This window comes from Manacus candei, unplaced genomic scaffold, assembly GCF_025592945.1.
Source record: "Manacus candei isolate 608988 ecotype Guabito, Panama unplaced genomic scaffold, ASM2559294v1 h1tg000070l, whole genome shotgun sequence".
NCBI classification, from domain to species: Eukaryota; Metazoa; Chordata; class Aves; order Passeriformes; family Pipridae; genus Manacus; species Manacus candei.
This window is the reverse complement of record NW_026138118.1, coordinates 1,107,153-1,120,727: the sequence shown is the minus strand read 5'-3', so window position 1 is coordinate 1,120,727 and position 13,575 is coordinate 1,107,153. Positions and strand designations below refer to the sequence as shown.

At 53.2% G+C, this 13,575-nt stretch overlaps 1 protein-coding gene across 1 annotated transcript in view; it reads left to right on the top strand.

Annotated features, from left to right (window-relative positions):
* The window catches only part of RUNX3 (RUNX family transcription factor 3), a 37,365-nt gene extending 32,001 nt beyond the window's left edge, over positions 1–5,364 (top strand). The window contains exon 5 of the mRNA XM_051807299.1: positions 4,138–5,364. Coding sequence (XP_051663259.1) covers positions 4,138–4,661 — 524 coding nt within the window. The 3' untranslated portion in view covers positions 4,662–5,364. The remainder of the gene's footprint in view (positions 1–4,137) is intronic.
* Positions 5,365–13,575: the final 8,211 nt, after the last annotated feature.

The following is a 13,575-nucleotide window of genomic DNA, read 5'->3' as shown; positions in this document are numbered from 1 at the left end:
TTGGACCTTGCTGGGGCTGTTTCAGTGGAGATCTCCTCGGAAGCAGGGCAGGAGGGATGATGCCCCTGGCCAGGGCAGTGGGAACGGGGCTGTGTGGTTGCAATCTGTGTGGATCCATGGCAGCCCTGAGGGGAGGGAACCCCGATGGAGGGAAGGTCGTGAGATGAATGAGATGGGATGGAGGGGAAACCCTGAGGCGAGGGCCAAGATATAGGGGCAGCTCTGAGGTGAGGGCACTGAGGTGGAGGGGCAGGCAGGAGGTGGAGAAGACAGGATGGAGGGGAAACCTTAAGCTAAGGGTTGAGCTAGAGGGGCAGCCCTGAGATGAGAGAGCCAAGACGGAGATGGAGCTCTGAGATGGGATGGAAGAGGAACCCTGTGGTGAGGACCAAGATGGAGGGACAGTTGTGAGGTGACGGTGCTGAGGTGGAGGAGCAGTTGTGAAGTGAAGGAGATGGGATGAAGGGGAAACCCTGAGATGAGGACTGAGATGGAGGGGCAGCCCTGAAAGTGAGGGAGCCAAGATGGAAGGGCAGCTCCGAGATGAAGAAGATAGGATGGAGGCAAAACCTTGAGCAAGGACCAAGACGAAGGGGAAACCTTGAGGTGAGGTCAGAGGTAGAGGGGCAGCCCTGAGGTGAGGACCAAGACGGAAGCGGCAGTTGTGAAGCGACAGCGCCGAGCTGGCGGTGAAGCGGCCGAGACGGAGGGGCAGCCCTGGGGCTAATGAGACGGGACGGAGGGGTGAAACCCTCAAGATGGAAGGGGGCTGTCGTGAGGTGAAGGAGACGGGACGGAGGGGGAACCCTGCGGTGAAGTGCCCGAGATGGAGGGGCGGTAGCGCGGTGACAGCGATGGCGGAACCCCCTCTAGCGGCCGCCGCCATCCCTCCCTCCCTCCCGCCCGCCCGCCCGCAGCCGCCCCCTGCTGGCGGCGGGACCGTCGAGCCCGCCCGTCCCCTGAGGGGCACCGGGGCCGACACGGGCCGGGCCATGGGCGACACGGAGGACCAGGAGCCCCCCGGGGGAACCGCTCTCCCGCCGGGGTGCCGCGGCGTGCAGCTCGTCCCCACCGGGGGGGCCGTGGTGGAACAGAGACCGGCGTTATACAGCGGCACAGCCCGGTGTCTGCAAGGCTGAACCACCACCACCCCCCCCCATACACACCCAGATAACACAGCGGCGAAATACACAAGTGGGGTTTTGTTTTTGAGGTGGTTTTGGGGGTTTATTTTTAGCCTCAGACTGGTCGGGGAGAGCTGGAGCTCTATTCTGGGCCAGACTTTGGAGCCCAAGGCCGGCGGAGATGAAAGCGAGCTGGTCACGGCGGGCTGGATGCCCCGTGGCTCTGCTGGATGTGGATTCACACCGAGGGTTTACGCTGAGGGATTTGCTTTCTCAGGGATTCACGCTCCAAATTCAAGGATCCCAAGCCTGCAGAGTGCCCTCTGTCCGGGATCAGACCCTGGCAGAGCTCCCTCGCTGCCCACCCGTGTTTTTCGGGCGATGGCTGAGCGCCTCCAGACCCCACGGCATCGCTGTGCTGTGCTTGTCACACTCACAGCCTGTAAGGAACACTCTTACACACTCCCGTCTGAATTAGTAGCAAGGACCCGTTGCCAAACGGTGCAAATTCAGGCCAATAAAACGTAGCCTCTAAAAAGAAAAAAAAACCAAACACAAACCTTTGAGTGTGTTATAGAGGAAAAGGGAAATGTGCCCTGAGCACTTAGGTTTGATTTCGATTTGCATTTTATGGAATATTATTTATGGGCCTGTGAAAGCTAACGAAGGAGCACGGTCTGAGCGCTGGAGATTGTCATCTGGGAAGGCAGCAAGCGCCAGTCTGGGTTTTCTGGGGACTGGGGGGGTTTGGAGGCTGCTTTTTTTGCAGTGTATGGCAAACCAGCAATGGCAGAGCTGCTGCATGTAAGGAGAGGCATTTTGTTCAGAAAATAGCACTTTTTCTTTCCAGTCCACGTTCAGCCAGGATTTTTGTCCTGTGGTCCCACCTTGTGCTGTGATGCTGCTGGATTGCTAAAGCTACAGGCTCTGGTCAAGCTGCTTCTTGCAGAGCTGGTCTCCAAACCTCGGCTCCCAGTGCCTGACAGTATTTTGGTGCTGCTGTTGCAGCAGCCCGACTTTGGGATGGGGCAGAGCGTCCTGCTGGGATGTGAAATCAGGTCGGCTCGGTCAGCTGTGAGCACTTTTCGCAGCGTCGTGCTTTTCCAGCCAGCCCGAGCACTCTCCCCCTGCACACGGCGTGGAGCAAGGACAGCCCCGTGGCCGGGCAGCCGCTTCCACAGTCGGCTTTTCCAGCAGAGCGGTGTGGTTCGTGACAGCTCAGGGCTGCTCCTCTCTTATCTCGCACCAAAGCCACAGCCACGTTCACAAACCAGGTGCTCCCCCGCCTTTCCCCTCCGTGGAGCCTGCGTGGGAAGGCAGGCGCTGCCGATCGCCCGCAAAAGGGCTGCAGGGGAGGGAGGAACCTCCTCCCCCCTCCTCCTTCCAGCGGCCGGTGGCTGAAGGACTCACCCGGGATTAGAAAGAGGGTTCAGATCAAATCCCCTCCCTACCTGCCCCTCCGGAGCGTGCCCGTGTCACCAGGTAGCTGGAAGGGATTAACTGAAGTGTTTTTTTCCTGGGGAAATGCTTCAGGGCCTGGAACTCCAGCCCTGAGAAGTTAAAAGTGCTTCATTGTAATAAATATATATATAAAACACACATCCCTGTGCATGCAGAGCAGACACCCAACCCTGTGAATGTGAGTTTGTATGTATATGCATATCCAAGCCCAACAAGCATGTTTAGCATACTCACCTCACCTTCTCTTGCTCTGAGTGATTCAAAATCCAGCTGACATGACCAAAAAAAGTCACTGGGGCTGGATTCCACTACCAAAGCAGAAAGGCCCTGCTTTTAACAAGGGAAAAATAGGGGTCTTGGGAGTAATCAGAAAGGATGGAGAGCCACCTCCAGCTGGGCAGGGCTTTGAGCTCAGTGCATCAGCTTTGGGTTAGAATTGTTCTCTCAAGAGATTTTCATCTCACAAGCAGTGTCACAAGGCTGAGGAAGGTGCATTCACAGTGTTTCTAGACGTGCCCTCTGCAGATCCAGTGCTGGAGTTTGGCCTGGGCTGTGGAGGTCTCAAGTACAGAGGTTTTGCTTCTCTCTTTGGAGAGCAAAACTCATTTCTGTCTGTCTTGATGCACCAAGGCTGGAGGTTTCTGGACTTTTAAAGGAATGGCACCGGACTTGGGACAGCTGAGGGAACCACAGGAACACCTTGAGGTCCTCAAAGGATCTGCTGGTTTGGATTCCCACCTCTAACCTGGGCTCCCCACAGGAGGATGGGATCCAAGAACACTTGAGCAAAGGTCCCTCTCCAGTTCCAAGCTGACTGTGATGCCCTGTGTTTATAGATCCCCCAAGAAAAAGGTGTGGGGGGCTCCAATGGAGCTGGGTAACGTCCCCGCTGTGCTGCCCCGAGTCTCCCTTCCCCCAGCAGAAGAAAGCCTGAATTTCTCACTCTCTTTATCCTCTTGGAAGGAGAAAAATACACAGAGAACTCAAGCAGAGGGATATTGTGGCTCCTAGCTTGGGAGTTTTCAGCTGTGTGTTTATCAGCTCCATCCCCTGATGGTATCAGCACGAACAGGCCACCCACAAGAAGGCTTAGCAGGCTGGTCTGGGCTCCAGCTTTTCCTCCCTGTCTCTGTGTGTGTGTATATACACCACGGAGGATCCCAGGGACCGGCCGTCTGGGGCCTGCATCCATTTATTTACTACACAGCTGATGTAATGGCTAAACATTTTTTTTCTGTGTTTACGGGGTGTGTTTTTTTAATCTGCCGGAGATGAATAGACCCCTTAGAGAAGCTCAGCTTAGTCGTGTCCCTTTTTGGATAGGAAACAACAAATCTGAGGACAGGAAATGGGAACAACTTAAACAAACGGGTTTGGGATTTTTTATTTTTTTTTTTTAAATTTTATTTTTATTTAAGTCCCCCAGCTCTCTTCTCTGGCAGATCCAGGAGATGCTTTTCCTTCTGACTTTAATTCCTAGGGCAGGGGGGCTGTAGGACAAACTCTCAAGGACAGTGCTCTAAGCACCCTCTTTCTTCCTCCGCCCCAACAGGCACGTCAGACCTGAGCCCCTTCTCTGACCCCCGGCAGTTCGACCGCTCCTTCCCGACGCTGCCGGCGCTCACCGAGACCAGGTTCTCCGACCCACGGATGCATTATCCCGGCGCCATGTCCGCTGCCTTCCCCTACACCGCCACCCCCTCGGCCACGGGCATCGGGGGCATCAGCATGACCAGCATGCCCACCACCACACGCTTCCACCACACCTACCTGCCGCCCCCCTACCCCGGCTCCACGCAGAACCAGAGTGGACCCTTCCAGGCCAACCCCTCTCCCTACCATTTGTACTACGGCACGTCCTCGGGCTCCTACCAGTTCTCCATGGTGGCGGGCGGCGAGCGCTCGCCCACCCGGATGCTCTCGTCCTGCACAAGCGCCTCAGCAGGGAACAACCTAATGAATCCCACCCTGGGCAGTCAGAACGACGGGGTGGACGCGGACGGGAGCCACAGTAACTCACCCACGACCATGACGACTACTGGGAGGATGGATGAGTCGGTCTGGAGACCCTACTAGGAGGAACTCAGCTGTGCACCAATGTCTTTTAACTCGATCAGCCACCTTTTGCTCCTTTTGGTAGTGACCAGAGCAAAGTGATGCCTAAACCAAAGTCTCCCAAGCCAAAAGCAAGCCAGGATCCTCTGCATGCAAGCACGGGCAAACATCAAGCAAAGACGGACCGGGACCTACGTTACATTTCAAGATGAACATCCACGAGGCTTGATGTGGTTCCCTTTGTGTGTCTTAAGTATGTGGATTGTACATAGGGGGGGGAAAAAAAAAAAGGACACGTGGAATCAGATGTTTGTTACTCGCAGAACACTTCTCAGTCATCTCACTCACACCTCTTCCCCTCAGAAAGAGTGAAGAAAAGCTTCACCCTTCCTCTGCAAAATGATTCAGAGAAGAGAAAAGACCAGGGAGTTGCCCAAACCATCTCTCTGCCAGAGCAAGAGGACTGAACTGAGATTAAAAAAAAAAAAGGAGATGGGGAAAAAAAAAAAGGAAAAAAAAAAAATCCCATTGTCTCTTCTCCCTTCCCTTCCCACTGGTGTAGGGTCCCTGACCACCAAAGAGCTCCGGAACGACGCCAGAGCCGTCGGGTTTACAGCACAACCGCAGGGATCGGGCACGGCGGGGCTGGGCCGGCGTCAGCCACGTGAACAGGAGCTGTGATGTGATTATTATTATTATTATTATTATTATTATTATTATTATTATTATTATTATTATTATTGTTATTATTATTATTATTATTATTATTATTTGCTGTTGGCGACAGAGGTTGTATTGTTCATTTTTTTTGTCATTGTCGTCACTTTTAAAACAGTAACGTGGCTGATCCCCTGCCTGACCGGCCCCTTTTCTCTATGTTTACACACGAGATGTACTTTTCACGCGACGTGTTTTGTTTTGTTTTGTTTGCTCTTCTGTCCTGACCTCACCACCCAGTTCTTTGCTCCTCTTAGCAGATCTCAGTGATGGTGGCTGAAGTGAAGGTGGCATTCAGGACAATCCAAGACGGATGAGATGCACTTCCAAGCGCGTTAGCTGCAAAAGGGACTCGGGGGCCTTTGGCATGACCTTGCCACTGCTCTCTGGGTCTTCTTTCCTCCTCTCTGAGTGGCAATACATGCAGCTGGTGGCAAAGCATCATTATTCTGTTATGATTCTTTCCCACGTTTTCACTCAGAGTGGATTGACACGATGACTTTTTATTTTGATTTACACTTGTCAGTTCATGCTGAAAGCTCTAACTGAGATTTGGAGAAAGGAGCACTTTTTACACTTGGTGGTTGGGAATATTGTGAAGTGATGTTATCTAGTCTTTTCCATCCCCTCACCCTCCTTCCCTCCCCCTCAAGTGACCCAGAGCATGGGTATCTTGCTGTAGATGAATAAGCTGAAAAAGGGGCACTAAAGGTACCACTGGCCCATCAATGACCGGTTGCATCTTGTGGCATTTGGAGGAACCAGCTCTCCCAGGCACCCTCGTAGCTGATACCAAAGACATTGCAACCAAACAGGGCCATGATGGGAGGTCGTAGGCAGCTGGAGGGGCTGTCTGGGCTCCTCCAAGCCAGGGTCAGTGGTTTGGCTCTGACGCACAATGCAGGGTTTGTCACCTCCTGCCAGCCAGCTGGGCTTTATGCTGGCATGGGAATTGGGACTGGATTCATGATTCCCTACCCTGGCAGGGCTGAGGGTGTGTGGATGGGTTCCTGGGGAATGTGTAACTGCAGTACCCAGCGAGGGGACACAGACAGTCCCAGCCCCAGTGCCACCAGTAGCCGAGCCTTTGCCTTTTATTTTTTTACCGTGACCACCAGAAAATTGAAACCCCACAGCTGCCCCCCTGGGCCCCTCTGCCTCAGTCACACCATCACAGCCACGTCACCTGTCCCCAAATCTCAGCTGGCAGCTTGTCAGCCCTCGGTCGAGGCACAGAGCGTTGTAATTGCACTACCACGTCGAGACTGGAGCAAGACATCCTGGCTTGGTTGGAAAGCTGCGATGACCACTCACGAGTTCCGTAAGCAACAAGAAGAACAGCTCTTTTAAATAATAATAATAATAATGATAATAATAATAATAATAATAAAATAAATAAAAAGCCTTACCCCAGCAAAACTGCAACCTTCACTTGCCTTAGCGCCGGCAGGCACCGCGCCGGCGCTCGCCGGCTCTGGAACTGGACCACGGCAGCCTGTGTTTGATGCATTTTACATTTGTCATCCACTGATTGAAAGCACAAAGGAAACAAGGCATTCGTAGTACTAGGTTAATTTAAGACTGTTCGTAATGAATTTTAAAAGAGAAAATAATAGGAATGGCAACGATGTTGTTTTTATGACATATTGTCATGTGAAGGTGTAAATAGATGCACCTCTGTTGTATGCAAATGGTCACGAGACAGGCCAATGTTTTTTGCTTTGCACTATAATTTGCTTTTTTAAAAAATGCACAATCGCTTGTACAGTAAAACCCCTTTGTCTGGCTCACAGAATATTTAACTATAAAATCTAATTTTTGGTCTTATTTGTTATAATAATATAATTCTTAAGTGTGTTGAAGGATACGATTCTTAATAATGCTTCTAATACTTGTACGTGCAGGGTAAAATAACACCAGACTAAGGAGATGAGAACAAAGATCTTTGTAGATAAAAAAGGCTGAAGTTTTTGGGTTTTTTTTTAATGATGTCTTACAGTGGACATTAAAAAAAAAAATGCTAGCGATACCAAAAAATGTGGTTATTTGTGTAATATACCAGCCCTACTTGAAGGTAATGCCCTATATTTAATATGTAGCCCAAAGTTTTTAACCTGTAGCACTTGTCACTGGGGAGGGGGGGGGCGGGGAGGGAGAGGAAGAGGAGGGTCTGCTCCTGTTGAAGTCGTTGGAAGAAGCTGTGACTTCCCTGAGAACAGTCGGGCTCTGTCGGGAGCGGGTGGGGATGGCGTGGGGTCGAAGCCATGGCACAGTGGTCAGTTCTGCTTCTCTGGTAACGGTGTCGATGTTCTTATCCAATGTACGTGATTATAGAGCCAGGCCTCCATGTAATCATGTTAATGACTTTCCATGTGGAATAATAAACGTATGGTTACAAGTCTGCCCGGTGCCTCCCGCCTGCTCACTTCTCGCTGCGGGGAGCAGGTCTGTGCCCCGCCGCAGAGGAAGGTTCCTCACGCTGCTTTTTGTCCAGGGTCTAATTTTGGCACCTCTTTGAGCACCACGGTGCCCAGATGTGGTGTTTGAGGGGGGTTCATGGCTGGTCTCAATCGCAGTTTGGCCCAAGGAGGCATCACAAGGGTGCCCAGGGAGGAGGGCGGGCAGGGATGTGATGGGCTGGGGGGACCCAAGCTCTGAGAAAACCCCTTTGTGCTTCTCCAGGGTGGGTCTGGACCACTAACCCTGCGCTGGGGTAGACCTGGCAAGGTGATCCCTGCATCCCAGCCAAGCATCCCGCTCCCTGCCCTCCGCCTGTCATCGCCGCGCCGCTTCCCGAGCCACAAAAGCTCCAGCACAAATCTTCGGCAGGACCCAAACTCCCAGGCGGTCCAAGCCCAAACCCTTTAGCACTCACCACTCGCCTCCAGAACCCAAATGACTGAAAAGGCAGAAATGAAAGAATCCCAGCCTACAATAGCATCCCATGCCAAGGCGCTGCAGGCTGGGGCTCCCGAGGAGCCGAGGCACTCAGCGCCGGAGTTATTCATGATCCCGGGGAAGGAACGCCGGGGCCATGCCAGCGCCGTGCCCCAGAGCAGGGAGGACGTGCTGGAGCCAGTGCTCTGCCTCCTCTTTGCAGCATCTCTGTAGGCAAAGCCCTCAGCAGGGTTTGCATGGAAAGAGGGGGAAAAGGAAAAAAAAAAAAAAGAGGGGGGAAAAAAAATTAGGAAAAGCCCAAACCAAACCACAATAAATGCTCGGCCCTGGCTCCACAGCCCTGGCCAGCGGAAATGTGTTCCAAGGCAAACCCAAGACATAGCTGCCTTTTTCTTCACAGCTACTGGGAGAGGAAACACCCCGAGGTGTAGCTGTTATTTACAGGAACTTTCTGTTCCAAGTTGGGCTGTGCTTTTCTCGCAGCCTCGTTTAAAGCTGCAAAGGGAAGGAAAGGGAAAAGAAAAAGAGGATTAATAACAAGGGCTTTGTTGTACTGATATGCACTGGGATCGTCCATGGGATCCATGGAATCCGGGGGGTGCCAGCCCTCTGCCAAGTGGTTTTGGTGCTGGTACCCATGGGGTGATGGCAGAGGGGGTGAGGATGTGGTTGGAGCAGGAGATGTTGGACCAAAGCAGTGTAGGGGGGACGTGGCAGCAGCTAAAATCCAGCTGGGAGGCCCAGGGAGGTGATGGTATTAAATACACCCAACACCTGAGGGCCAGATGGGTGTTATTTTTATATGGGTATTATTTTTATATGGGCATTATTTTTATATGGGCATTATTATTATTATTATTATATGGGTGATATTTTTATATGGGTGATGTTTTTATATGGGTGATGTTTTTATATAGGTGATATTTTTATGTGGGCCACCTACCATGCACAGCATCCAGCGTGCTGCCACTGCATCTTGCTTATACACAAGTTTTGCACCAATTTAATGAATTTAAATAGGAAAGCTGGACCCCAACATGGCAATGTGGGGATGTGGGGTGCACCAGCCTCTCCCAAAGGCTCCTGAGTACACAAGAGCTCCTGCTGTTCCAGGGGGATGCTGGAAAACAGGACTGGAAGCAACAGCTTGGGGCAGCCAGAGCAGGAATTTTTGGGTTTTCTTTTGCAACAGAAAACTGAAAGGAGGGGGAAAAAAAATCACTGGAGCTTGGAAGACTATTTTTTGAGCATTCAGATATTAAATTGCTTGGAGTTCGGGCTAAAAAAATCTCCTAGGAAAAATGAAGACTATTTCCTTTGAGATCAGAACTAACAAAATCTCAGCAAAAATCTTATTACATTCTCATTCCAGACCAAGCTCTAAACCCCAGCCTCTATTTTAATGACTCTGTTGTGTCCAAACTACCTCAGTAAATAATCTTTTAGCTTGCAAAGATTCGAAGGCTACACAGAATACAGGACAAGGATCCTGGCTCTCCTTGGCCACACCATCCCTTGCCCTCATCAAGCCCTTAACGACCCTTGCACAAATGAGCAATCAGCATCACTAAGGCCCAATCCTGCTCCTCTGAAATAGGGCCAAAGAGAGGTGGAGAACACCCATCCTGCACTCCCAGAGACCCCCTAAACTTACAAAGAGGGACACCCATCTCCTGGTCCAGCGTGAGATTCCCACTTTGGCATCACCTCCGTGGGCACTTGTGGGGGGTTAACCCTTCTGCAGGGCCTCCTGCTGGAAAGGATGGGGGGTTTGTTGGGGTTGGGGTGGGTGTTTTTGTGAATGCTGCCTATTTAGAAGCCAAATGATGGAAAACATGGAAAATTCATTAGGGTGTCTGGGAAAGTGTTTGGTTACACGTCATTCACATCCACTCACTCAGCGGGACCTCACGCCTTGGGGGAGATAGATATTTATATATATTTGTATGTATATTTTGTACATAGGAGTTTCATGGGGGGTTTTTCTCTCCATTTAATTCCCAGACAGGAACAAAAGGGAGACCTTTTGCTTCTTCTCACAGGCTTTTCAAATCTTGTTGTCCCCTTTCACCTGGTCTCGCTGGGCTCTGTCCCCTTCCCACCCCTCGGGGCCAGCCCTGATGCTGGTCACCAGTGCCATTCCCACCCTTTGGAAAAGGTAGGAGCTCTTAACCCAAGGCCTGTGAAGGGCAAATCCACCACCAATCCAGGACCTGCTGGCCAGGATCCCTGTCTGGCTGTTCCTGCAGTGCTGGCTGGCAAAAGGCTTGGCGAGGATGGGAGCTGGGAGAGGAGTAGGGGTGGAGGGCTGGTCCAGTGCCCAAACTGTTAAACAAAACAAGAAAAAAAACACCAATCCTTCATTCCTGATCACTCAGAATTTCTCAAGTTTGGTGCAATACAAAACCAACCCAATAAAAACATCATTCCAGGGTCACAGGAGCTGTTTTGTTCAGGATGTTGGGGTTTTCTCCCCAGCTTTAACCCACCCTAACACCACCATCCAGCCCTGTGCCATGGCTCCTTCAGCTCAAATCAACCCCAAATCCTTCCATGTATCGCAGAGGACTGTCTCCAATTCAAAAATTTTAAAAAAATCAGGCTATGTTTGCCCATAAATAGGATTCCAACAACAAACAAATCCTTGCTGCTCAGCTCATCCCCAGTGCCTGCTTGTTCCCAGCTGGACCAGCCCAACCCCCTTCCCAGGCATACGACTGAGGCATGTCTGTCCTGGGCTTTGGACACCAGATTTTGGGGAGGAGGGGACAACCAAGGCTGCAGGGGCAGCCAGGACTCCAAGGGCTTATTCCTTCCTTGGGGTGCACCATGGCTCTCCTGGGTGGGCAACGGTCCAGTTGGATCAATTTGGGTTAGTTTTTAGTGGCTTGGGGCTCTTCTACAATGCCATCCCAGCTGCCCACCTTGGAAATCTCTCCTTCAAGCCAGTTTGGGATTAGGGCTAAAACAGGCAAAAAAAAGCTGGTGGGAATTAGGCACCCAAATACTTTTGCCCAGCTCAGGAATCTTTCCCAGTGCCAGATTTAAACAGAGTTCCCTCTTCAGCCTCCTTGAATCCCTCTCCACCCCCCAAGTGGGGCCACGTCTCTGGGCACACATCCCAGTGGCACCCAAACCTACCCCCCCAGTGATGGCTGCCCCGAGATCTCCAGCTCAAAATGCCCCTGAAACACCTCAGGTGCCGTTCTGCAGTTTAATCACTTGCAGTATTTTTACTTCATCCACACAAACCAAGTGTCCCCGTGTAACTGTTCATTCCTGCCAGCAGCAGGTTGGGATGCAGGGAAGGTGTTTTCTTGCACAGAGGTTGGGCTGGGCCGGGAGATCAGAAGAGTTTAAATTAAAATAGGCTCAGGTGAGTCTTTATTCTTGGGCTAACCCACAGAGGCTAAAAATGATGCGAGCGACAGGGTGCCGGGATCCCGGCGCGCTCCGGGCTGGCAGACACCGGGCCATGAAAGCAGCTCCACTTCAAAGGGCCGGGGCAGGGGAGGACGGAGAGCGGGGCCTCATTAACCTCGGAATTGCATGAGATGGGGCGATAACGGGCTTTAATTAGGGCGGGAGGAGCGGCAGGGGAGACGCGGGTGCATCCCCCGTGTGTGTGTGTGGTGTGTGCGCGCTCGGTGCCGTTTCGGCGCATCCCCAGGTGAGCGCCCCGGGCGAGCACCTGCCTGCGTGGGCAGCGCTCACGCGTGACGGGACACGTCGGGGTGGCGGGGGACGCGGCCCCCGGGGTCACCCGGAGGCACCCGGCAGCACCCACCGCCTCCTGCCAACCCCACTCGGGCACCTCCCGGGTCCCCGCAGGGACACGCTGCTCCCCCGGGGATGCTCAGCCCTGGCGGGGAGGGATCTGCCCTCGGGAGCGGTTTGGGAGTGTCCCCCCCGCCCCCCTGCTCTGCTCCAGCCCCCGGGGGTCAGGCAGGGTGCTTATAGGGGTGCTGCTTTTTTTGGTGAGGTATCCAGGCTCCTGGCAGGCCGTGCACCGTGCACCTCCAGCCCGACACTGCACTGGAAACCCCGCGGGTCTCTTTGGGCAACCAAAGCATCCCTGGGATGGCACCGGGGCAGCAAAGTGGTCGGGAGAGTGGTGGGAGCACCAGGGCGCTGCCCTGAACTGTCCCTGGCACGGCGCTGCCAACAGCCAGCAAAGCGGGAGGGCAAGGAAACCCCAGCGAGCTTTTGGGGCTGGATCACCCAAATCCCGGCTCTGCCCACACTGCCATGCCCATCGGGTGGGCAGCCAAGGATCAGGTCGGGTTCTCCATCCCCGCACAGCGCTCTGCTGATCCCCCTGCGGTGATGCCGCGAACCCCTTCTCCAGCCCCCGCCCGGGCTCTGGCCGCGCTCCAGGAGGGATATTTCACACCAGTGCTACCAGGCAGCGTGTTTCCTTTCCATCTGAGCGATTTGCAAAGCCCCCAGGTCCCTCCAAACATATACAGAGAATTTTTTAAGACGGAGAGGAAAGCAACCACAGCAGATCTGGGTTTGGCTCCAGAGGCAGGACCCGGAGGTGCCAGTCCCGGTGCTGCTCCCGGTGCTGTTCCCAGTGGGTCCCTGCGGTGGCTGCAGCCCGGCCTCCCCCCCTCCTTGGCAGGTTTTGCTGTTTGTCTTTGCAGCCCGTGGGTTTATTACGACCAGGAACACCCAGGTTTTTTTCACTGTCTGCCATGAAATCGATACAGTAATTTCATTTCTCAGTCATAAATGAAATGAGCTGTAAAGTAAAGTTGGGTGTTTAAGCCGGAGTGAAAGAATGAATTGTTCTAATGGGGGACGTTAACGAGGGGATTAAATGTTCCTGCGAAACCCGGGGGTCCCCAGGCTGCCCCTGCTGCCACCGGGTGCTTTTAGGGCTCCCTGAACTCCTCCCTGCTGCTGCCTCGGAGCTGTGTGGTCCAGCACCCGCAGCCCCCGGCCACGCCACCACCGTCCCCGCCTGGGTGGGCAACAGCACTTCACCCACTCCCTTCCCCTGTGCCCCACGGGGGACCCCGCTGGGCAGAGAGTGGCTCCCGGGGATTTCGGGCACTGATGGCTGAGGGAGAGACCCGAGGGAAGGTCCTTGCTGTGGGATGGGGCTACTGGACAGCTCTGCCGACCCCTGCTCAGCAGCGTCCTCATCACGGCGACAACTCACTTCCATGTGGAGTTAGACTAAAGGCAACCGGGAAAAAGAGAACCAAATCTAAAAGACGTTTGTTAACAGCAGCCTTTCAGCTGACCCAGAGAAACTGGGGGGGTTTATGCAGGGTATTTTAGGGGGGGGGGGATATAACCCCTGCTTCTTTCC